General features: G+C 40.5%; 1 protein-coding gene across 1 annotated transcript in view; it reads left to right on the top strand.

Annotated features, from left to right (window-relative positions):
• The window catches only part of LOC138666629 (uncharacterized), a 292085-nt gene that overhangs the window by 210469 nt on the left and 55762 nt on the right, over positions 1 to 25854 (top strand). The window contains 6 exon segments of the mRNA XM_069754825.1: positions 2992 to 3141; positions 3271 to 3450; positions 3533 to 3656; positions 3740 to 3852; positions 6271 to 6361; positions 19973 to 21983. Coding sequence (XP_069610926.1) covers positions 2992 to 3141; positions 3271 to 3450; positions 3533 to 3656; positions 3740 to 3852; positions 6271 to 6361; positions 19973 to 21983 — 2669 coding nt within the window.

Below are 25854 nucleotides of genomic sequence, written 5' to 3' on the forward strand. Positions count from 1 at the left end.
CGTCTATCACAAGGCCCGTTCTACCACCAGAGCTCAGGGGCTCTCAATTTGACGGCGTGGCCCTTGAAACCTGGGTTCTAACCCAGGCAGGGCTCTCGACGGACATCATTAGGACCATGATCAGGGCACGGAAGCCAGCATCTGCCAAGATCTATTACCATGCCTGGAAAGTTGTCTTTACCTGGTGCGAATCTCGCGGCCAGACCCCATTCCATTATTCCCTCCCCAAACTACCTAGTTTTCTCCAATCGGGTCTGGAGGCCAGGCTGTCCCTGGGCTTGCTTAAGAGTCAGGTGTCAGCCCTCTCAGTGCTTTTTCAAAGGCACATTGCTACCAAGCCACAAGTAAGGACATTCCTTCAGGAGGTTTTCCCAATTGGTTCCCCCCTAAAGACGACCACTAGAAACATAAGACCTCCACCTGGTCCTGACAACATTGCAGGAACCACCCTTCGAACCCCTTAAGGAGGTCCTGCTCCGCCTTCCATCCCAGAAGGTGTTTTTTCCTGGTGACAATGACCTCGCTATGCAGGATGTCTGATCTGACAGCACTCTCCTGCAGACAGCCCTTTCTGGTTTTTCACCAGGACAAGGTAGTCCTCCGTACGGTCCCATCCTTCCTTCCGAAGGTTGTGTCCAACTTCCACCTCAATGAGGAGATTTCTCTGCCTTCCTTTTGTCCGGTCCCGGTTCATAGAGTGGAGAAGGCTCTGCATACGCTTGACCTTGTCAGTGCATTGCGTATATATGTGTCTAGAATTGTGTCCTTCTGGAGGTCTGATTCTCTTTTCCTTCTTCCGGAAGGCGGCCGCAAGGGTCTGCCAGCTTCCAAAGCTACCTTTGCCAGGTGGATCAAATCCACCATACAAGAGGCCTACCGCCTTAAGAATTCTCCTCTTCCAGCCGGTATTACGGCACACTCCACATGGCAGTAGGGGCCTCCTGGGCCATTCGGCCCCAGGCTTCGGCACAACAAGCGTGTAAGGCGGCCACTTGGACTAGCCTACACACGTTTACTAACACTACAGAGTTCATACCCAGTCCTCAGCGGACGCAAGCCTGGGTAGATGTGTTCTGCAGACGGCAGTGCCCCAAGTGTAGGGGTCTGTCTACACAATATTCGTCCATTGCTTCCCACCTAGGGACTGCTTTGGGACGTCCCATGGTCCTGTGTCCCCCAATGAGTCGACAGAGAAAATGAGATTTTTGTGTACTCACCGTAAAATCTCTTTCTCTTAGCCTCTAATTGGGGGACACAGCTCCCACCCTGTTGCCCTTTCTGGGCTGTTGTTACTGTTGAGTTCTCATATTGTTTTCTTGAGCTTGTACATAGCTGCCTTCTTATAGGCATGGTTATGATATTCATGTTACGTTCCTCCTAATGCTTTTGCACAAAAATGGAGAAGGCTGATGCCGTCCAGGGGTGTATACTGCAGAGGAGGAGCCACTCATTTTTAGGGTCTTTATCAAGGGAGAGTGGCTCACAAGATTATCTTGGAATCTTTCTTTAGGCTGTTGCAATTTTTTTTTTCAGCCAAAATAAGACAAATACAAAATAAATTTAGCACTAAATACAAAAGCTCATATTCCGGGAACCATATTATTATTATTATTATTTATTGTTATAGCGCCATTTGTTCCATGGCGCTTTACATGTGAGGAGGGGTATACATAATGAAAACAAGTACAATAATCTTAAACAATACAAGTCATAACTGGTACAGGAGGAATGAGGACCCTGCCCGCGAAGGCTCACAATCTACAAGGGATGGGTGAGAATACAGTAAGTGAGGGTAGAGATGGTCATGCAGCGGTTTGGTCGATCGGTGGTAACTGCAGGTTGTAGGCTTGTCTGAAGAGGTGGGTCTTCAGGTTCTTTTTGAAGGTTTCGATGGTAGGCGAGAGTCTGATGTGTCGTGGTAGAGGGTTCCAGAGTAGGGGTGATACGCGAGAGAAATCTTGTATACGATTGTGGGAAGAGGAGATAAGAGGGGAGTAGAGTAGGAGATCTTGTGAGGATCGGAGGTTGCGGGTAGGTAAGTACCGGGAGACGAGGTCACAGATGTATGGAGGAGACAGGTTGTGGATGGCTTTGTACGTCATGGTTAGGGTTTTGTAGTGGAGTCTCTGGGCAATGGGGAGCCAGTGAAGGGATTGACAGAGGGGAGAGGCCGGGGAATAGCAGGGGGACAGGTGGATTAGTCGGGCAGCAGAGTTTAGAATAGATTGGAGGGGTGCGAGAGTGTTAGAGGGGAGGCCACAGAGCAGGAGGTTGCAGTAGTCAGGGCGAGAGATGATGAGGGCATGGACTAGGGTTTTTGCAGATTCATGGTTGAGGAATGAACGGATTCGTGAAATATTTTTGAGTTGAAGTCGGCAGGAAGTGGAAAGGGCTTGGATATGTGGTTTGAAGGAGAGATCAGCGTCAAGGATTACCCCGAGGCAGCGAGCTTGTGGGACTTGGGAGAGTGGGCAGCCATTTACTGAAATGGATAGGTTCGTTGGGGGGGGTCGCGTGAGATGGGGGAAAGATGATGAATTCTGTTTTGTCCATGTTAAGTTTCAGAAATCTAGCGGAGAAGAAGGATGAAATAGTGGACAGACATTGAGGGATTCTGGTTAGAATCTGGTTAGAATGGCAGTATATAAAAAAAAGCTAAAAAGAAAAACTCTGGGAAGCAGCTGGAATAAAATAAGAGCTAAAAAAGGCCAATACTTGCCCAGTGACAGGTCCTTTCTTGAACTTTTGTTTTGTTTTTATGAAATATTTAATACAGGTTCAGAAATCTTAGATTTTCCTTTACATTTTTCCTATGTTTTGGGGGCTGGATTGTATATATTCTGTGATAAATCTCTGCATGTGACTATAATTGGATTGTGTGTTATACCAGTGGTAGGACGGGGCCATGACTAGATGTAGTGATCATGTGAAGCCAGAGATTTCTTACATGGGATCTTTATGATGTTACATCATCATCTTCTCACCATTCAGGTCCCTACAATATCGGATCCTCTCAGCGGAGATCTTCTACATAAGAGAATTCTCCTGAGTGACCCTACAAGGATGGATAGGGACAGGGACAAGATGGTGGAGAGGATATTACACCTCACCCTAGAGATCCTCTTCCGGCTTACTGGAGAGGTGAAAGATTCTGATGACGTCACATTACATCATTCTTATCTATGGGGATAACAGATAGACAGAACTGGAGAGGTGAGGACTCTGGAAATGTCTGTAGTGAGGTTTATTAATGTGTCTCTCCATAACCAGGATTACACAGTAGTGAAGAAGACCTCTAGTGAGCGCAGTCAGGCCCCTGTGTCTGAGGGATGGGGAAGACCCCTGAGCCCAATCACGAGGCCTCCACCTCACCTCCTGATACATGAGGACATCAATGATCAGACGATCCTAGAACTCACCTACAAGATGATTGAGCTGCTGACTGGAGAGGTGACACTGCTGGGAATGCTGGGACATTATACAGTAATGGTATGGAGGGATTGTGGGATGACGGTATCATTGTATGTGTCAGGTTCCTATAAGATGTCAGGATGTTGCCGTCTATTTCTCCATGGAGGAGTGGGAGTATTTAGAAGGACACAAAGATCTGTACAAGGACGTCATGATGGAGGTTCCCCAGCCCCTCACATCACCAGGTAATAGACAGCACTAAATACACATGGCCTATAATTATCTGTATGGAAAGAATGAATTCAGTCCCTGTATGTATTTCCTCCAGTTATATCCAGTGAGAGGACAACACCCGAAAAATGTCCCCCTCCTCTTCTTCCACAGGACTGTAAACAAGAAAACCCCAATGTTCCTCAGGATCATCAGGTAGATGGAAAGAAGGTATCACGAGATCTCCCCTATAATGTGTAGATGGATGTGAAGGTTTTGTGTTTTGACCTGTTCTATCCACTGAATGGTTGGTTTATTAGAGACACTGGCCCTCTCCCAATGTAATCTTTAGCTGTATGGAAAGTAGAACTGTGATGACTGAGTGCAGAAAAAAATTAAGTGCTCCGTTTTCAGTGTGAATCCTTAACACAATGCTAAGAGCAACTTCACTAATGGCATGGTTATCACTGCCATTATTTCAAACAAACACTGGCAGCTATGTGGGGTATTTACATGCGCTAGCTTCAAATGGCCTGAGTATATTGTAATTTACAAAAACACATCTAATGAAGGTGGACCTTGTTAATGTACAAAACCCACATATCAGGATGTCAACAGTCACTCTGAGGTACAGGTGGTGCACAATCATGCAAACAGAAACTGAATAAAACACTATCCTGTCGGCATGGGCTAATATTCCTACACAACTATTTTAATGTCTATTGCGATGAATTGGTGAATATCTGAAGTTCAAAGGAGGCAATGTGTCTTTAATAAAGTGGACATTCAGTGTATTTTTTTTACTTGCTAGAAATGTCAGTATAATGCTGATCATTAATAGAACACTCGGGATTGGGTCAGAGTTAACAGTGGGGTACCACAGGGGTCAGTATTGAGCCCTCTTCTTTTTAGCATATTTATTTATGACATTGTAGGGGGCATACAAAATAGAATGACAGTATTTGCAGACGATACTGAACTCTACAGGGTAACCTACAAAGAGGGGGATAATTTAATATTACAGAAGCATTTATGTAAGCCAGAGACTTAGGCTGAGAAGTGGCAATTGAAGTTTAATGTAGATAAATGTAAGGTCACGTACTTGGGCAAAGGAAATACAATGTATAATTATGTATTACATGATGAAACTTTCACTGAAAAAGACTTGGGTTTTTGGTTGGACAACAAATTCAATTTTAGCGACCAGTGTCAGGCAGATGCTGCCAAGGCAAATAAAATAATGGGATGCATTTAAAGAGGCATAGATGCTCATGACAAGAACATTACGACCACACTTAGAATACTGTACACAGTTCTGGTCTCCTGTGTATAAGAAAGACATAGCTGAACTAGAGCGGGGCAGAAAAGAGCAACAAAGGTTATTTAGGGAATGGGTGGATTGCAGAACTTGCATTACCAAACTTAGGCTTATTCAGTTTGAGAATACTATAGGCTGAGGGGTGATCTTATAACAATTATTTTTTATTATTATTTATTTATTTATATAGCACCATTGATTTCATGGTGCTGTACATGAGAAGGGGTTACATCAAAATACAAATATCACTTAACAGTAGAAAAACTAACAAAGGTAGACCGGTACAGAGCGAAGAGGACCCTAACATTGCAGGCTTACATTTTACAGGATTATGGGGAAGGAGACAGTAGGTCGAGGGTTGCAGGAGCTCCGATGGTGTTAAGGTGGCAGCAAGGTCATTGCAGGTTGTAAGCTTTCTTGAAGAGATGGGTTTTCAGGTTCCGTCTGAAGGATCCAAATGTGGTGGATAATTGGACGTGTTGGGGCACAGAATACCAAATGATGGGGGATCTTCGGGAGAAGTCTTGGAGGCGACTGGGTGAGGAGCGAATAAGCGTGGAGGAGAGAAGGAGATCTTGGGAGGACCGGAGATTACGTGAGGGAAGATATTGGGAGATTAGTTCGTGCATATAGGATGGGAAAGGTTATGGATGGCTTTGTAGGTCAGTGTACAATGTACAACTATATAAGGGGACAGTACAGAGATCTTTCTAATGATTTTTTTTACACCTAGGCCTGTGATGGGAACAAGGGGGCATCCTCTACGTCTGGAGGAAAGAGGGTTTAGTAATAATCACAGACACAAATTCTTTACTGTAAAATCAGTGAGTCTATGAAACTCTCTGCCACGTGGTGTTGTAGTGGTTGATTCAATACTAAAATTCACAAGAGGCCTGGATGCCTTTCTTAAAAAATATAATATTACAGGTTATGGGTACTAGATTTTCTGATGGAACGTTCATCCAGTAAACTAGTCTGATTGCCATATGTGGCGTTGGGAAGGAATTTTTTCCCAAATATGGAACCATTAGTATCAGCCCCATGGATTTTTTGCTTTACTCTAGTTAGGCTATAGGTTGAACTTGATGGAGCCTATTTTCAACCTTTAAAGCTATAAAAATTAGATGTTGTCTGGATCTTCTCACAGTTTTCTAGGTATGGAGACTGTTGGTTAGAATCAGGAGGTGAATTTATACCAGAGACCTAAAGATATGTTATAACTACTGCTGTCATGTCATGTTTGGTCATCATGTTGATTTGTGATCTTTTCTGCTCTTTGAAATCATTTCACTCAGCTTTTCAAACTGTGACTTTTACAATATTTGTTTCAGGGTGAAGATCTGAATCATACTCATATTACAGAGACATATTTGAGGGGTGAAGAGCGATGTAAGGAGGAGATTCCTACAGATAACAGCACAGGTGAGTAGTAGCCTCTAAATGCAGAGAAGTCACAGATTCTACTTAATCACTGGATTGTTAAATTTTATTTTGAATTTCTTAGGGTATATTCACATAGCGTTTATGTAGATTTTACCGGTAAAGATTTAGCGCTTAACCCCTTCACCCCGAACCTGTTTTCACCTTCATGACCAGGCCAAATTTTAGAATTCTGACCAGTGTCACTTAATGTGGTAATAACCCTGGAACACTTCAATGAATCTCACTGATTCTGAGATTATTTTTTCATGACATATTGTACTTTATAGTAGTGCTAAAATGTTTATGTTTATGTTGCGTTTATTTGTGAAAAAAATAGAAACTTAGCCAAAAATGTGGAAATGCGCGCCCCAGTTAACACCCCCTTCTCCCCCCCCCCCCCCCGTCATGTGATCGGGGGGGTCATCGGCACGTTGGCATGACAACCAGAGGTCTCCTTGAGACCTCTATGGTTGATGATGCCAGATTGCTGTGAGCACCACCTTGTGGTCAGCGCTCATAGCAATGCTGTAATTCTACTACATAGAGATGATCTGACCATCGCCTCTATGTAGCAGAGGCGATGGAGTTGTGCCAGCTTCTAGCCTCCCATGCAGGCTATTGAAGCATGGCAAAAGTAAAAAAATGTTTTTAAAAATATGAAAAAAATATAAAAAATTATAAAAGTTCAAATCACCCCCCTTTCGCCCCATTCAAAATAAAACAATAAAAAAAAAATCAAACCTACACATATTTGGTATCGCCGCATTCAGAATCGACAGACCTATCAATAAAAAAAAGGATTAACCTGATCGCTAAACTGCGTAGCGAGAAAAAAATTCAAGACGCCAGAATTACATTTTTTTTTGTCGCTGCAACATTGCATTAAAATGGAATAATGGGCGATCAAAAGAACGTATCTGCACCAAAATATCATTAAAAGCGTCAGCTCGGCACACAAAAAATAATCCCTCACCCAACCCCAGATCACGAAAAATGGAGACGCTACGGGTATCGTAAAATTGTGTAATTTATTTTTTTTTTAGCAAAGTTTGGATTTTTATTTCACCACTTAGATAAACCTAGAACCTAGACATGTTTGGTGTCTATGAACTCGTAATGACCTGGAGAATCATAATGGCAGGACACTTTTAGCATTTAGTGAACCTAGCAAAAAAGCCAAACAAAAAACAAGTGTGGGATTGCACTTTTTTTGCAATTTCACCGCACTTGGAATTTTTTCCGTTTTCTAGTACTCAACATGGTAAAACCAATGGTGTTGTAAAAAAGTACAATTCGTCCTGCAAAAAATAAGCCATCACATGGCCATATTGATGGAAAAATAAAAAAGTTATGGCTCTGGGAAAGAGGGGAGCGAAAAACAAATGCAAATCCGAAAAAAGCACTGGGGGTTAAATCAGAGAGTTATATAACACAAAATCGTTAAGAAATAACATTTTCCACTTGTCTACTTTACATCAGCACAATTTTTGAAACATAATTTTTTTTGCTAGGAAGTTAAACGGGTTAAAAGTTGACCATCGATTTTTCATTTTTCCAGCAAAATTTACAAAACCATTTTTTAGGGACCACATCATATATGAAGTGGTTTTGAAAGGCGTATGTGATAGAAAGTACTCAAAGTGACACCATTCTAAAAGCTGCACTCCTCAAGGTGCCACATTCAAGAAGTTTATTAACCCTTCAGGTGGAATGTGAGAGGAAAAAATGTGAGACTCTAATATTTCTTGGGCTTTTTCTTCTGACCATGCAGATACCCCACAAAGGTATCAGGAGAAATTGAACCATACAATTTATTTAGCTATTTCTCCTGAGTACGCAGATACCTTATACATGGGGGTAAAATACTGTTTACTCTCACGGCAGGACTCCGAAAACAAGGAGTGACGTTTTGTAACGCAGCCTTTGATGGAATGGTCTTCCGGTGTCATGTCTCGTTTTGAGAGGCCCTGATGTGCCTAAACAGTGGGAAAACTCCAACAAGTGACACCATTTTGGAAGCTAGACCCCTCAAGGAATGTATGTAGATGTATCTAGCTGCTTCACAGAAGTTTATAACGTAGAGCAGTAAAATAAAAAAACAAAATTTTTCCCACAAAAAATGTTATTTTAGCCCCCATTTTTTTTATTTTCACAAGGACAGCAAGCGAAAATGGACCCCAACAATTTGGATCCCATTTATCCAGCCCTCTAAGCTGAGCACTTACATCTGGGTTTCCCTTTAAATCCTCAAGTGACGTAATTCAGATTAAACCCCCCCCCTCCCCCCCCCTCCCCCCCCCCCCCCTTCCACCCGAAGGTAGGAACTCACTATAAGGCCGGCTTCACACTCAGCGTATGAAAATACGGTCCGTATATTACGGCCGTAATACGCTGAAATGTCCCGAAAATAGTGGTCCGTAGCTCCTCCGTAGGCAGGGTGTGTCAGCGTTTTTTGCGCATGGCATCCTCCGTATGTAATCCGTATGGCATCCGTACTGCGTGGTTTTCTCGCAGGCTTGCAAAACCAACATACCGCTATAGAAATGATCCATGTGTCCCAAAAAGAAAAAAATATATATATATACTGTCTATATATATATGTCATTAGACACATATATGTATATATATTAATATTTATTCCAGCGCTATACAGCTTGAAAGCCGGTAATTCAATTACCGGCTTTTTCTTTCTCCTTCCTAAAAGCCGACATGATTTGAGACATGGTTTACATACAGTAAACCATGTCTTCTCTCCATTTTTTTTGCAGATTCCACACTACTAATGTCAGTACAGTGTATCTGCAAAATTTGGCCGTTCTAGCTCTTAAAATAAAGGGTTAAATGGCGGAAAAAATTGGCGTGGGCTCCCGCGCAATTTTCTCAGCCAGAGTAGTAAAGCCAGTAACTGAGGGCAGATATTAATAGCCTGGAGAGGGTCCATGGTTATTGGCCCCCCCCTGGCTAAAAATATCTGCCCCCAGCCACCCCAGAAAAGGCACATCTGGAAGATGCGCCTATTCTGGCACTTGGCCACTCTCTTCCCATTCCCGTGTAGCGGTGGGATATGGGGTAATGAAGGGTTAATGCCACCTTGCTATTGTAAGGTGACATTAAGCCTAATTAATAATGGAGAGGCGTCAATTATGACACCTATCCATTATTAATCCAATTGAATGAAAGGGTTAAATAAAACACAAACACATTATTTAAAATTATTTTAATGAAATAAAAACAATGGTTGTTGGAGTATTTTATTCTACGCCCAATCCAATCACTGAAGACCCTCGTTCTGTGAAAGAAAAAACATAATAAACCAACAATATACTTACCCTCCGCAGATCTGTAACGTCCAACGATGTAAATCCTTCTGAAGGGGTTAAAACATTTTGCAGCAAGGAGCTTTGCTAATGCAGGCTGCTCCTCGCTGCAAAACCCCGGGGAATGAGTCTAAAAATAGATCAATGAGCTATATTTAGCTTCATTTGCGGTGAGGCGCCCTCTGCTGGATGTTCATAGATCGTGGGAAATTTCCTAGAAAGCTCCCAGGCTTTCTAGGCAAGTTCCCACGATCTATAAACAGCCAGCAGAGGGCGCCTCACCGCAAATGAAGCTAAATATAGCTCATTGATCTATATTTAGACTCATTCCCCGGGGTTTTGCAGCGAGGAGCAGCCTGCATTAGCAAAGCTCCTTGCTGCAAAATGTTTTAACCCCTTCAGAAGGATTTACATCGTTGGACGTTACAGATCTGCGGAGGGTAAGTATATTGTTGGTTTATTATGTTTTTTCTTTCACAGAACGAGGGTCTTCAGTGATTGGATTGGGCGTAGAATAAAATACTCCAACAACCATTGTTTTTATTTCATTAAAATAATTTTAAATAATGTGTTTGTGTTTTATTTAACCCTTTCATTCAATTGGATTAATAATGGATAGGTGTCATAATTGACGCCTCTCCATTATTAATTAGGCTTAATGTCACCTTACAATAGCAAGGTGGCATTAACCCTTCATTACCCCATATCCCACCGCTACACGGGAATGGGAAGAGAGTGGCCAAGTGCCAGAATAGGCGCATCTTCCAGATGTGCCTTTTCTGGGGTGGCTGGGGGCAGATATTTTTAGCCAGGGGGGGGCCAATAACCATGGACCCTCTCCCGGCTATTAATATCTGCCCTCAGTCACTGGCTTTACTACTCTGGCGGAGAAAATTGCGCGGGAGCCCACGCCAATTTTTTCCGCCATTTAACCCTTTATTTTAAGAGCTAGAACGGCCAAATTTTGCAGATACACTCTACTGACATTAGTAGTGTGGAATCTGCAAAAAAAATGGAGAGAAGACATGGTTTACTGTATGTAAACCATGTCTCAAATCATGTCGGCTTTTAGGAAGGAGAAAGAAAAAGCCGGTAATTGAATTACCGGCTTTCAAGCTGTATAGCGCTGGAATAAATATTAATATATATACATATATGTGTCTCACTGACATATATATATATATACCTATTCTATGTGTACACATTTATTCTACCTATTGGACTGTAAGCTGTCAGTGTGATTTTACTGTACACCGCACTGAATTACCGGCTTTTCTCTCTAACAGCGCTGCGTATTTCTCGCAAGTCACACTGCTTGTCCGTGTGAAATCCGTATTTTTCACGCTTCCATAGACTTTCATTGGCGTATTTCTTGCGCAGTACGGTGACAAACGCAGCATGCTGCGATTTTGTACGGCCGTAGAAAGCCGTATAATACTGATCAGTAAAATACGGCAGATAGGAGCAGGGGCATAGAGAATAATTGTGCCGTATTTTTTGCGAGTTTTACGGACGTAGTTTCTGCGCTCTTACGTCCGTAAAACTCGCAAGTGTGAAGCCGGCCTAATGAGGCAGCACAGTTACTCTGGACTCTATCTGGCCTCTGTTCAGCAATGTCCTTTTTTCAGAGGTGCAGAAAACTGTAGCTGGCTGCACTTTTATACACTTCTAATGAAAAGATGGACACCGCCGGGTCACAGGTTAGACGGCATCCACAGTGCCTCCATCTGCCTCATTATAGGAAATCATACGCCGGAGGTTCAGTCTGAATCCCGTATTTCAGAGATTTACACAGAAACTCAGGTGCTAGTGCTCAGCGCAGAGCTAAGTATAAATGGGAGCCGAGCCTTAATTCGATATTTGGGAGGCAGAAGGAACTAAACAGCAGGTGCAAAACTGGTTTTATTTATTTTTTACGCCGTTCCTATTGTGGTATAGGTGATTAGACAACTTTATTTTTTGGTGGGTGCAATTACAGCTATACCAGATTTTTATTGGGTTTTTATGTTTGGCTGCTGTCACACCCTAAAAGACACTTTTTTTGTTTTAAAAAACTATTTTTTTTGCATCGCCATATTTTGAGAGCTGTATTTTTTAAATATTTCTGCTGATAAAATCATAGGAGGGCTTATTTTTGCGGGACAAATTGATGTTTTTATTCTTAACATTTTCGGATTCATTACGTTTTTTGGCTTTCTATTCTGATTTTTGGGAGGCAGGATAAACAAAAAAACAACTATACAGGAATTGTGTTTTTTTGCTTTTTTTAAAGCTATTTCCTGTGTGTTAAAATTGATAAGGAAGTTTTATTTTTCGGGTCAGTACAATTACAGCGGTACCCCAATTATATTTTTTTTTATGTTTTGGGGCTTTTACACATTAAAAATATTTTATGGAAAAAAATATTATTTTTGAATCACATAGCTTTATTTGGAGAGCTATAACTTTTATATTTCATACCATTTTTATTTACATTCGTCTTTTCAATCGCATTTTATTCCCCTTTTTGTTTGGCGGTATGATGATAAAGCACTGTTTTTACCTCCTTTTTATTTTTTTTACTGTGTTCACTAAAGGAGTTAACTAGTGGGTCTGTTTTATAGGTTGGGTCGTTCCACACACGGCAATACCAAATATGTGAACTTTTATTGTTTATTTTTTAATATTTAGTTATAGGTGCAATATATATACATCAGATCCAGGTTCTCTTGCCTTGTTCATGCAAAGAAACTTGAGAAACAGTGCAACACATGGTGGCAGGATGCAAAATGCAAGCAGGAACAGCGTATACAACCAAGTAGCAGGAGTTGTATACAGGAACATCTGGGCTAAGTTCGCCTAAGTCCAGGTGGGAGACCCCAGAGAAAGTGGTGGAGAATGAAAGGCCTAAAATCCTGTAGGACTTGAAGATCCAGATGGATAAGCAGTTGTTTGCTAACCAACCAGACATTGTGATAGTAGACAAGGATCAAAAGACAGCAATGATGTGGCAGTGACAAATTACAGCAGCATCAGCAAGAAGGAATATGAGAAGCTGGAGGAATACCAAGGCCTCAAAGGAGAACTGGAGAAGATGTGGAAGGTGAAGGCAACAGTGATTCCAGTGGTGATAGGAGCACTTGGAGCAGTGACCCTTAAGATCACCCCTATTGGGGGGTGAGAAGGAAGTTTTTTATATATATCATTATTATTTAGAGATTTTTTTATACGTCTATATTTTTCCAACTTTTTTCACTTTATTTTTACTTTTTTACTTAGTCACACTATGAGACTTTCACTTTCTGCAGTCTGATCAAAATTATAAGGTTTAGCAATGCAGAAGCATTGCTATACCTTATAGCCTGACAGTGTTAATTAGATCATGCACTGCACATGATCTAACTAACTTGCTAGTGCCTGGTGACCAGGATGTCGTTATGACAACATCGAGTCACCGTGGCAACAATCAGGACCCCGCAATGACGTTGCGGGGTCTCTGATCCAAGTGCTTTTTTCCCTCTGCCTGCTTTCTAAATGCTGTGATCACACCGGTCGAAGCATTTAGTGGTTAAAGTCCTTCCCGACCATGACGTATATGTACTGCAAATGTCGAGAAGCGGTTAAACAAAAATCACACTTTTTTACATTGTGTATGGAGGTTTCTGTTCTGCAGCCGTAGCACTCTTCTGAGCTGCTGGAGAGAAGATACTTCTGTGTTCATAGTCCTGTTCAACACCGGACATTTTTGCTCAGTGGATGTTTCTAAATATACAGTGCGAAAGATTCCAACTCAGGAACCTTTATATTGGAGGCAGAAACATTACCAGTCTGTCAAAGAATGCACTGTTATGAACAAGAGAATTTTCTCATCTTACAAATCTTAATAGCATTCTTCTTCTTCACAGTTCTAACATACTAGTACATAAATAGTAGAATTTTTTTATATCAGTTTTTAGAACTCTACAAAAACGCAACATGCAGAACACATAGTCCTCCATACAGAATAATTGTCCCACACAGTCCTCTATACAGAATACTGGGCCCCACATAGTCCTCCGTACAGTATAATGGCTTCACATAGTCCTACATACAATATAATGGCCCCACATAATTCTCCATGCAGAATAATGGTCCCCACATAATCCTCCATGCAGTATAATGGCTCCACATAATCCTCCATGCAGTATAATGGCTCCACATAGTACTCCATACAGTATAATGGCCCCACATAGAACTCCGTACAGTATAATGGGCCCCAGATAGTCTTTGTGAATTTTAATAAAACAGCAGTCAGACATTTGCCTGTCAGAATCACTGAGTTTGATAAGGCTGGATTCAGATGGCCATGTGAAAAATTGTGACTGTCAATATTTGCAAACTGCGGAATTGTTTGGCGCTATGTGCAGCTCTTTTTGCATCGCAGATGCGTACAGGAGCTGTCTTCTGCTGCATTGAATAACTTGGTCCAATGACCAGAATAGTGTATGTTGCAGTTTTTCGATGTGGACAATCGGACACCATTTTCTTTACAGTGCAGAACACCACAGTGAGATTATATCAATAGCTGATCACACATTGTGAAGGAAGGAAGGGGGAGGATGACAAACAGATCTTATACAATTGTGGGTGAGGTTATGAAGAACAACCTTAGAAAATGGGAAAGGCTGAGCGGGAACTTGTACTGTGCTAGTTATGGGAAATAAAGATTCCATGTGAACAGAGCTGGGGAAATACACAGAGGAAATTGTTTGAGCATGGAAAAGTAGAAAAAACAACTGCTATGGTTTCACGTAAGAAGATATGTTCATTATTTTATTGATTTATTTTACTTGCTTATAAAGCACTGTTAATTCCACAGCGCTTTATGGACAATACAAAAAATCAGATAAGTGCAACTTTGATTACCAAAGAAACACAACATATGATTTTTTTCATACAAAAGAATCCGTAAAGGTATTATCAAGGTGTCTCTTGAGCAGCTCATAGCTCTGCATTCTCCTTACTGTCTCTTTACTCACTGATTGCGTAATATTTCTGGTGAGTAGCTACATTCTACTACTATACATTAATGGTCTTTCATTCAGTGTTTGTTCTGAGTTTACACTGTTATTACTATATTTACTCATAGAGATAATAGGGCCTTTTAAAAAACACAGGGCTCAGGAAAGTGAGAGCAGTGATTAGGAGAACTGATCTGGAAACTGCTGATGCTGAGTGCCGGGTGATTGTGATTCTTAAAGGGACACTGTCACCTGAATTTGGAGGGAACAATCTTCAGCCATGGAGGCGGGGTTTTTGGGTGTTTGATTCACCCTTTCCTTACCCGCTGGCTGCAATATTGGATTGAAGTTTATTCTCTGTCCTCCATAGTACATGCCTGCGCAAGGCAAGATTGCCTTGTGCAGGCATGTACTACGGAGGACAGAGAATGAACTTCAATCCAATACTGCAGCCAGCATGCAGCCAGCATGTCCCTTTAAGCACTGCTAAAAGCACTTTTAGGAGCCAAGATGGAGAGGAAGGGAAATTAATAGAATAGACTGGAAAGAGCTGACTGAGATGTTAGGACTTAGTTCCTCTCCTGCAATATAGCTACTGCATACACTGACTCTGGTAGCCTAGCTCCATGGTAACCAGCTGTACACTATGAAAGATAGAAGCACTCGTTGCAAGGCAATGACAGAAGATAGAAAAAGCAAGTTTATAGTAAACTTGCATGATGTAATGCTAACTCCCTTTTGAATAGCGCTTAACGAACTCCGATACGACTCTTAATGGCAGCAATTAAGGGTACTTATTCCTCAACGCAAATCGCAAAAAAAATTCCATTATTTTTTTCTCTCCTCTGATATGATCTCAGAGGAGAGAGAAATGGGTTCCCCTGAGACCCCCCAGTACCTCTGCGATCCCCGGACCCTTCGGCTCTGTCTCCCGGCCCTCCGTGTCATTTTCCCAGAAGAAAATGTCAGGTACATGCGCAGTGTCGGCAACAATAGATTTTTCCTATTGGTTCATTTTGATCACTGTGATAGGGTCTATCACAGTGATCAAAATAAAAAAATAGTAAATCAAACCCCCGACGCGCATTTCGGTTTAACTCCTTTGTCAGGGGTTAAACCGAAACGCGCGTCGGGGCGTGCTCCGCACTTGGTCACAACACTATCCAGGTAATTTGGTTTAATTGAAGCATTCTGTCCATATCTTTGTATCTATTTTTACCATTGGCTCTACTTGGGATGCTTCGTAAAGGGCATACCTTTCATCAGATTGACCATACTATATTGGCTGTCACACTACAATTAATGCTATTATGAAGATTCACAAGTACATGCTTTGCCAGCTACTGTAATGTATTTACTTGTGTAATATCTTTTGTGTCCCCTGGTATTGACCCTTATTAGAACAATCAGCCCATATTTATTATCGCTCCATTAACAACGGTTTATAGCATCCAACTTTTTATATACACGTATGTTGTTTATCACTATATTGCACTTTGCACTTCATATATACAGTGGGGCAAAAAAGTATTTAGTCAGTCAGCAATAGTGCAAGTTCCACCACTTAAAAAGATGAGAGGCGTCTGTAATTTACATCATAGGTAGACCTCAACTATGGGAGACAAACTGAGAAAAAAAAATCCAGAAAATCACATTGTCTGTTTTTTTAACATTTTTTTTTGCATATAATGGTGGAAAATAAGTATTTGGTCAGAAACAAACAATCAAGATTTCTGGCTCTCACAGACCTGTAACTTCTTCTTTAAGAGTCTCCTCTTTCCTCCACTCATTACCTGTAGTAATGGCACCTGTTTAAACTTGTTATCAGTATAAAAAGACACCTGTGCACACCCTCAAACAGTCTGACTCCAAACTCCACTATGGTGAAGACCAAAGAGCTGTCAAAGGACACCAGAAACAAAATTGTAGCCCTGCACCAGGCTGGGAAGACTGAATCTGCAATAGCCAACCAGCTTGGAGTGAAGAAATCAACAGTGGGAGCAATAATTAGAAAATGGAAGACATACAAGACCACTGATAATCTCCCTCGATCTGGGGCTCCACGCAAAATCCCACCCCGTGGGGTCAGAATGATCACAAGAACGGTGAGCAAAAATCCCAGAACCACGCGGGGGGACCTAGTGAATGAACTGCAGGGAGCTGGGACCAATGTAACAAGGCCTACCATAAGTAACACACTACGCCACCATGGACTCAGATCCTGCAGTGCCAGACGTGTCCCACTGCTTAAGCCAGTACATGTCCGGGCCCGTCTGAAGTTTGCTAGAGAGCATTTGGATGATCCAGAGGAGTTTTGGGAGAATGTCTTATGGTCTGATGAAACCAAACTGGAACTGTTTGGTAGAAACACAACTTGTCGTGTTTGGAGGAAAAAGAATACTGAGTTGCATCCATCAAACACCATACCTACTGTAAAGCATGGTGGTGGAAACATCATGCTTTGGGGCTGTTTCTCTGCAAAGGGGCCAGGACGACTGATCCGGGTACATGAAAGAATGAATGGGGCCATGTATCGTGAGATTTTGAGTGCAAACCTCCTTCCATCAGCAAGGGCATTGAAGATGAAACGTGGCTGGGTCTTTCAACATGACAATGATCCAAAGCACACCGCCAGGGCAACGAATGAGTGGCTTCGTAAGAAGCATTTCAAGGTCCTGGAGTGGCCTAGCCAGTCTCCAGATCTCAACCCTATAGAAAACCTTTGGAGGGAGTTGAAAGTCCGTGTTGCCAAGCGAAAAGCCAAAAACATCACTGCTCTAGAGGAGATCTGCATGGAGGAATGGGCCAACATACCAACAACAGTGTGTGGCAACCTTGTGAAGACTTACAGAAAACGTTTGACCTCTGTCATTGCCAACAAAGGATATATTACAAAGTATTGAGATGAAATTTTGTTTCTGACCAAATACTTATTTTCCACCATAATATGCAAATAAAATGTTAAAAAAACAGACAATGTGATTTTCTGGATTTTTTTTTCTCAGTTTGTCTCCCATAGTTGAGGTCTACCTATGATATAAATTACAGACGCCTCTCATCTTTTTAAGTGGTGGAACTTGCACTATTGCTGACTGACTAAATACTTTTTTGCCCCACTGTACACGTTTTAGTGTGCTATTTATATATATTTTTTATTCATATTTTGGTGTACACTGTTCACCGTTGGTTATCTATACAAGCAATTATTATCTGATTTTTTTTTTTTTTTACTTTTACGCTTTGTGTCACTCTTTTTTCCGTTCAGTTTGGCTGTTGCATATGGCGGATTCATTTTGCCTTCTATTACCATATAATTATTTCACTAATTTATTATTTTCCTGATGTAGTGTTATTTCTTAATACTTTTAATCATTTTTTTTTTACTATTGTGATATTTTTAGTGCGGGCACCTTTGTGTATATAGTGCTATTTACCGCAATTGTTAAAGGTATTTTAATTTATTTCTACTCTTGTCCATTTATTTTTCTGTTTTGGGTGTCTTTCTTGGTTGCATCATTCAGAATGGTCTGCCATTCTCTCTTGCACAACATATGTATTTTTTACACTAATTTGTTACATATTTTATCAGTGACTGACAGCTGTTGTGTTTATTTGGTGTTTTGAATGTGGTTTTGCGCACCTTGACGGGTGCCGTTTTTAGAATGGTGTAATTTTTGGGTATTTTCTGTCATATTGACCCCCCCAAACTCACTTAAAATGTGAGGTGGGCACTAAAAAAAAATTATTTTGTAAATTTTGTTGGAAAAATGAAAAATCACAGGTCAAGTTTTAACCCTTATAACGTCCTAACACTAAAAATTATGTTTCCAAAATTTTGCTGATGTAAAGTTACCATGTGGGAATTGTTATTTATTAACTATTTTGTGTGACACCACGCTCTGATTTAAGGGCATACAAATTGAAAGTTTGAAAATTGCAAAACAAATTTCCATTTTTTCCATAAATAAACACAAGTTATATCGAAGAAATTTTACCACTAACATGAAGGACAATATGTCACGAAAAAAAAAAAAGTTTCAGAATCAGTGGGATACGTTGAAGCGTTCCAGAGTTATAACCTCATAAAGTGACAGTGGTCAGAATTGTAAAAATTGGCTTGGTCACTAAGGGATTAAGCTAAGTAAGAGATCTATGAGAGAACTAGTGACTGGCAAGGGAGGCTTGCAGGGGACACTACTGCTGCTAACTATTTTTCCGATTCCTCTGTGCTTCCATATTTATATATTCTTATTGCCTCCCATCAACTTTACATTAATTTAAAGGACTTGTTCTACTATCTTGTATTCGCTACTTAGTTACATTAAAGAAAAAAACACAAATCCCTACATTTAGCACTAAAGATACATTTATACATAGCCATACTGTTTCTCTCATGTGTCTGTGCTAGACTGCCTGTAGTTGTACAGCAGGGTGTGAGATTGACACCATCGAATAGCACTGACTTAAAGCCCATTTATGAGAATCAGCTGAATATTTAACTTGAAACAGTTGATAACAGGCACTGTCAAACATGACACTGGTGGCTTCAACAGAGAAAATAAAAACTGATAAAGAAAAACCTGGAAGCTAAGCATAATCTTTTTGTCCCTGCTTTGAGGTCTACTGTCATAATCAGTTGATAATTGCATTATGTTACAATTTCTATGGAAACATTATAATAAATATTAATGGTATTGTTTACTACTTTTATATTGATGGCTGGTACCAGAAATAGCTGATTGAGGGAGGTGCTGGGTGTCACAACCCATGGACCTGATATTGCTGATTTATCCAGAGGATAGAACTGACTGATTACAACAGACTGACTGGCACTTTTAAGCTCGTGTGAACAGGTGCATACTAGGAGTAGCCATCTCTATATACAATAAACAAAAAAGTTGCACTCTGTAGTGCTAAAGCATGTAAATATGAAATATATGAAATATAAATAGCAATACTGCTTTTGAATACTAGGAAAAATTGAGACACTTGGCACATAATTTGGCCAATTCATGCATGCCCAGCAGCCAACGACAAGGTTGTCTCAGAATTGCTGGGAACCCACGTGTCTAGTGTGAATACCTCTCTAAGAGTTGAGTCTGAATTTCTGTGTAGATGTGAATACCTCTCTTTAAAGCCTGAATGTATGGGTAGGTAGGATCCTGTTGCAATTTAAAACCACCACTACAGAGTGCAACTTTCTTTTTTCATTATTATCCAGAGGATAGGATATATATATCCAAGTTGTGGACAACCCTTTTATTATATATTCAAAGCATTGTTATTGAAAAATAATAAAATGAATATTGTTACAGATGACTGTACCAAGAGCTCAAACGGACATCTGATACTTTCAGATTTTACAACAGATGAGCATGGTATTACATCAAATACATATGAAGAACATGCTAATATGCCAGATGCAACTCAAGCCCTTCTTAAGAAAAATCTATCATCTGATCCTGATTTTCAACAGGTCCTTTCTTCTGCTTTCTTAATGACCAATTTACAAAACAAAAGTCACAGAAGTTTTGATAAACATGAAATAACTCTTAGAGGGGAGAAATCATTTTCATGTTCCGAATCTGGGAAAGTTTACAGTGTTAAATCAAGACTTGTTACAGTCCAGAGAAGTCACCCAGGAGAGATGCCATATTCATGTTCAGAATGTGGGAAACCTTATGGCAAAAAATCTCAACTTGTTATACATCAGAGAATTCACACAGGCAAGAAGTTTTTTCCATGCTCAAAATGTGGGAATTATTTTAATCGGAAAGCAAATCTTGTTAGACATGAGAAAGTTCACACAGGTGAGAAGCCATATTCATGTTCAGAATGTGGCAAATGCTTTACAGAGAAATCAAATTATGTTACACATCAGAGAAGTCACACAGGGGAGAAGCCATTTTCATGTTCAGAGTGTGGAAAACAGTTTACCCAGAAATCAGATCTTGTTAGGCATCAAAGAATTCACACAGGAGAGAAACCATTTTTCTGTTCAGATTGTGGGAAATGTTTCAATTGGAAAACAACTCTTGTTAAACATCAGAGAACTCACACAGGGAATAAGCCATTTTCATGTTCAGAGTGTGGAAAATGTTTTAATGAGAAATCACATCTTGTCACACATTATAGAATTCACATAGGGGAAAAGCCATTTTCATGTTCAGAATGTGGAAAATGTTTTTATGAGAAATCACAACTTGTCACACATTACAGAATTCACACTGGGGAGAAGCCATTTTTCTGTTCAGATTGTGGGAAATGTTTTAATTGGAAAACAAATCTTGTTAAACATCAGAGAACTCACACAGGGACAAAACCATTTTCATGTTCAGAGTGTGGAAAATGTTTTAACGAGAAATCACATCTTGTCACACATGAGAGAACTCACAAAGGGGAGAAGCCATTTTCATGTTTCAAATGTGGGAAATGTTTTAACTGTAAAACAAATCTTGTTAAACATCAGAGAACTCACACAGGGAAGAAGCCGTTTTCATGTTCAGTATGTGGGAAATGTTTTAATGAGAAATATGATCTTGATAAACATCAGAGAACTCACACAGGGGAGAAACCATTTTCATGTATAGAATGTGGAAAAAGTTTTACAGAGAAAAAATATCTTGCTAAACATCAGAGAATTCACACAGGGGAGAAACCATTTTCATGTTTAGAATGTGGGAAATCTTTTAACGAGAAAGCAAATCTTGTTACACATCAAAGGACTCACACAGGGGAGAAACCATTTTCATGCTCAGATTGTCAAAAATGTTACAGAATCAAATCAAGTCTTGAAAGACATCAGAGAACTCACACTGGGGAGAAGCCATTTTTATGTTCTGAATGTGGGGAATGTTTTAATCAGAAATCAAATCTTTTTAGACACCAGAGAACTCACACACAACAAAAGCTATTTTCCTGTTCTGATTGTGAGAAATGTTTTAAAGAGAAGTCGCATCTTGTTGCACACCAGATAATTCACATAGGGGAGAAGCCATTTTCATGCTCAGAATGTGGGAAATGTTTTACAGAGAAATCACATCTTACTATACATCTGATAAGTCACTCAGGGGAGAAGCCATTTTCATGTTTGGAATGTGGGAAATGTTTTAACGATAAATACTATCTTGCCAGACATCAGAGAGTTCACAAAGGGGAGAAGCCATTTTCATGTTCAGTATGTGCGAAATGTTTTAACGATAAATACTATCTTGCCAGACATCAGAGAATTCACACAGGGGAGAAGCCATTTTCATGTCCGCAGTGTGGTAAATGTTTTACAGAGAAATCAAGTCTTGTTAGACATCAAAAAATACACACAGAGAAGTAGCCATTTTATTTTTATTAGCATTTTTTTCACGACGTATAAAAAAAAATGCAGTCATTGCCTGCTAAAATCACACTTCTACAAGAGAATGGTAAATTATTTAGAGTACTAAATGGTTTAGAAAATATATACAATTACCAATGAACATTTGTTATTGAACAGCAATTAGTAGTTCAAATCTCTGTATTACTGTACTGACGTTATATGTCATTGATTTATTTTGTGTTCAGCATAATATCATTTGCACAAAGGTCGTAAAGTGAATCTGTCATTACTAGCAATCCTTCTAAGCCATCTATTATGTGCATGTAGGTCATAGAAAATTGATGAAAATGATATCTGCAATCCGAAGTCTTATTCCAGAGAAATCTACTAAACGGGCTGTTAACCCTTTTCTGACATGGGACGTACTATCCCGTCGAGGTGGGGTGGGCCCCCATGACCACGGACGGGATAGTACGTCCAGCGCGATCGGCGTCGCTCACGGGGGGAGCGCCGCCGATCGCGGCCGGGTGTCAGCTGTTTATCGCAGCTGACATCCGGCACTATGTGCCAGGAGCGGTCACGGACCGCCCCCGGCACATTAACCCCTGGCACACCGCGATCAAAGATGATCGCGATGTGCTGGCGGTATAGGGAAGCTTCCCGCAGGGAGGGGGCTCCCTGCGGGCTTCTCTGAGCCCCCCGCAGCAACGCGATGTGATCGCGTTGCTGCGAGGGTCTCACCTCCCTCCCTGCTTCCTCCAGCCCCGGATCCAAGATTGCCGCGGATCCGGGTCCTGCAGGGAGGGAGGTGGCTTCACAGAGCCTGCTCAGAGCAGGCACTGTGAAGGCTGCAGCGCTGCATGTCAGATCAGTGATCTGACAGAGTGCTGTGCACACTGTCAGATCACTGATCTGTGATGTCCCCCCCTGGGACAATGTAAAAAAGTAAAAAAAAATTTTTTCAAAATGTGTAAAAAAAAAATAAAAAAAAATATTCCTAAATAATGAAAAAAAAAAATATATATTATTCCCCTAAATACATTTCTTTATCTAAATAAAAAAAAAACAATAAAAGTACACATATTTAGTATCGCCGCGTCCGTAACGGCCCGACCTATAAAACTGGCCCACTAGTTAACCCCTTCAGTAAACACCGTAAGAAAAAAAAAAAAACGAGGCAAAAAACAACGCTTTATTATCATACCCCCGAACAAAAAGTGGAATAACACGCGATCAAAAAGACAGATATAAATAACCATGATACCGCTGAAAGCGTCATCTTGTCCCGCAAAAAACGAGCCGCCATACAGCATCATCAGCAAAAAAAAAAAAAGTTATAGTCCTGAGAATAAAGCGATGCAAAAATTATTATTTTTTCTATAAAATAGTTTTTATCGTATAAAAGCGCCAAAACATAAAAAAATGATATAAATGAGGTATCGCTGTAAACGTACTGACCTGAAGAATAAAACTGATTTATCAATTTTACCAAACGCGGAACGGTATAAACGCCTCCCCCAAAAGAAATTCATGAATAGCTGGTTTTTGGTCATTCTGCCTCGCAAAAATCGGAATAAAAAGCGATCAAAAAATGTAACGTGCCCGAAAATGTTACCAATAAAAACGTCAACTCGTCCCGCAAAAAACAAGACCTCACATGACTCTGTGAACCAAAATATGGAAAAATTATAGCTCTCAAAATGTGGTAACGTAAAAAATATTTTTTGCAATAAAAAGCGTCTTTCAGTGTGTAACGGCTGCAAATCATAAAAATCCGCTAAAAAACCCGCTATAAAAGTAAATCAAACCCCCCTTCATCACCCCCTTAGTTAGGGAAAAATTAAAAAAATGTATTTATTTCCATTTTTCCATTAGGGCTAGGGTTAGGGCTAGGGTTAGGGTTTGGGCTAGGGCTAGGGTTAGGGCTACGGTTAGGGCTAGGGTTAAGGCTACAGTTAGGGTTGGGGCTAAAGTTAGGGTTAGGGCTATGGTTAGGGCTAGGGTTAGGGCTACAGTTTGGGTTGGGGCTAAAGTTAGGGTTGGGGCTAGGGTTAAGGCTACAGTTAGGGTTGGGGCTAAAGTTACGGTTAGGGTTTAGATTACATTTACAGTTGGGAATAGGGTTGGGATTAGGGTTAGGTGTGTGTCAGGGTTAGAGGTGTGGTTAGGGTTACTGTTGGGATTAGGGTTAGGGGTGTGTTTGGATTAGGGTTTCAGTTATAATTGGGGGGTTTCCACTGTTTAGGCACATCAGGGGCTCTCCAAACGCGACATGGCGTCCGATCTCAATTCCAGCCAATTCTGCGTTGAAAAAGTAAAACAGTGCTCCTTCCCTTCCGAGCTCTCCCGTGTGCCCAAACAGGGGTTTACCCCAACATATGGGGTATCAGTGTACTCAGGACAAATTGGACAACAACTTTTGGGGTCCAATTTCTTCTCTTACCCTTGGGAAAATAAAAAATTGGGGGCGGAAAGTTAATTTTTGTGAAAAAATATGATTTTTTTATTTTTTCGGTTCTACATTATAAACTTCTGTGAAGCACTTGGTGGGTCAAAGTGCTCACCACACATCTAGATAAGTTCCTTAAGGGGTCTACTTTCCAAAATGGTGTCACTTGTGGGGGGTTTCAATGTTTAGGCACATCAGGGGCTCTCCAAACGAAACATGGCGTCCCATCTCAATTCCAGTCAATTTTGCTTTGAAAAGTCAAATGGCGCTCCTTCGCTTCCGAGCTCTGCCATGCGCCCAAACAGTGGTTTACCCCCACATGTGGGGTATTGTCGTGCTCAGGACAAATTGTACAACAAAGTTTGGGGTCTATTTTCTCCTGTTACCCTTGGTAAAATTAAACAAATTGGAGCTGAATTAAATTTTTTGTGAAAAAAAGTTAAATGTTCATTTTTATTTAAACATTCAAAAAATTCCTGTGAAGCACCAGAAGGGTTAATAAACTTCTTGAATATGGTTTTGAGCACCTTGAGGGGTGTAGTTTTTAGAATGGTGTCACACTTTGGTATTTTCTATCATATAGACCCCTCAAAATGACTTCAAATGAGATGTGGTCCCTAAAAAAAAATGGTGTTGTAGAAATGAGAAATTGCTGGTCAACTTTTAACCCTTATAACTCCCTAACAAAAAAAAATTTTGGTTCCAAAATTGTGCTGATGTAAAGTAGACATGTGGGAAATGTTACTTATTAAGTATTTTGTGTGACATATCTCTGTGATTTAATTGCATAAAAATTCAAAGTTGGAAAATTGCGAAATTTTCATAATTTTCGCCAAATTTCCGTTTTTTTCACAAATAAACGCAGGTACTATCAAAGAATTTTTACCATTGTCATGAAGTACAATATGTCACGAGAAAACAATGTCAGAATCACTGGGATCCGTTGAAGCATTCCAGAGTTATAACCTCACAAAGGGACAGTGGTCAGAATTGTAAAAATTGGCCCGGTCATTAACGTGCAAACCACCCTTGGGGGTAAAGGGGTTAAGATCTGTGGGCCGGACAAGGATCTCCCTTACATTCTGCCTCCAGAATTTATTTTAAATGAAAGGGCACAGTACCTGATCTACATGTGTCACACTGGTAACATCCTCTTTCATTTAAAATAAGATATTGAAAACAGATTCCTATGGAGATATGGCCGGACGGCCATAGTTTTTAACAGCTGTTTTCCATGCTAAGAAAAGTGTGGATTTAACTGAATTAAAACATCAGATCTCCACTGAAATCATCCATAGTGATCAGTCAGGTTTTATGTCGGATAAATCCACAGCCATTAATTTGAGATGTCTTTTCTTAAATATGCAACCGAGTTCTAAAGATATCGACTCAAGGCCCCACTTTTTATTTATTGCACATTTCTTCTGCCTGGATAC

This window comes from Ranitomeya imitator, chromosome 2, assembly GCF_032444005.1.
Source record: "Ranitomeya imitator isolate aRanImi1 chromosome 2, aRanImi1.pri, whole genome shotgun sequence".
NCBI lineage: Eukaryota > Metazoa > Chordata > Amphibia > Anura > Dendrobatidae > Ranitomeya > Ranitomeya imitator.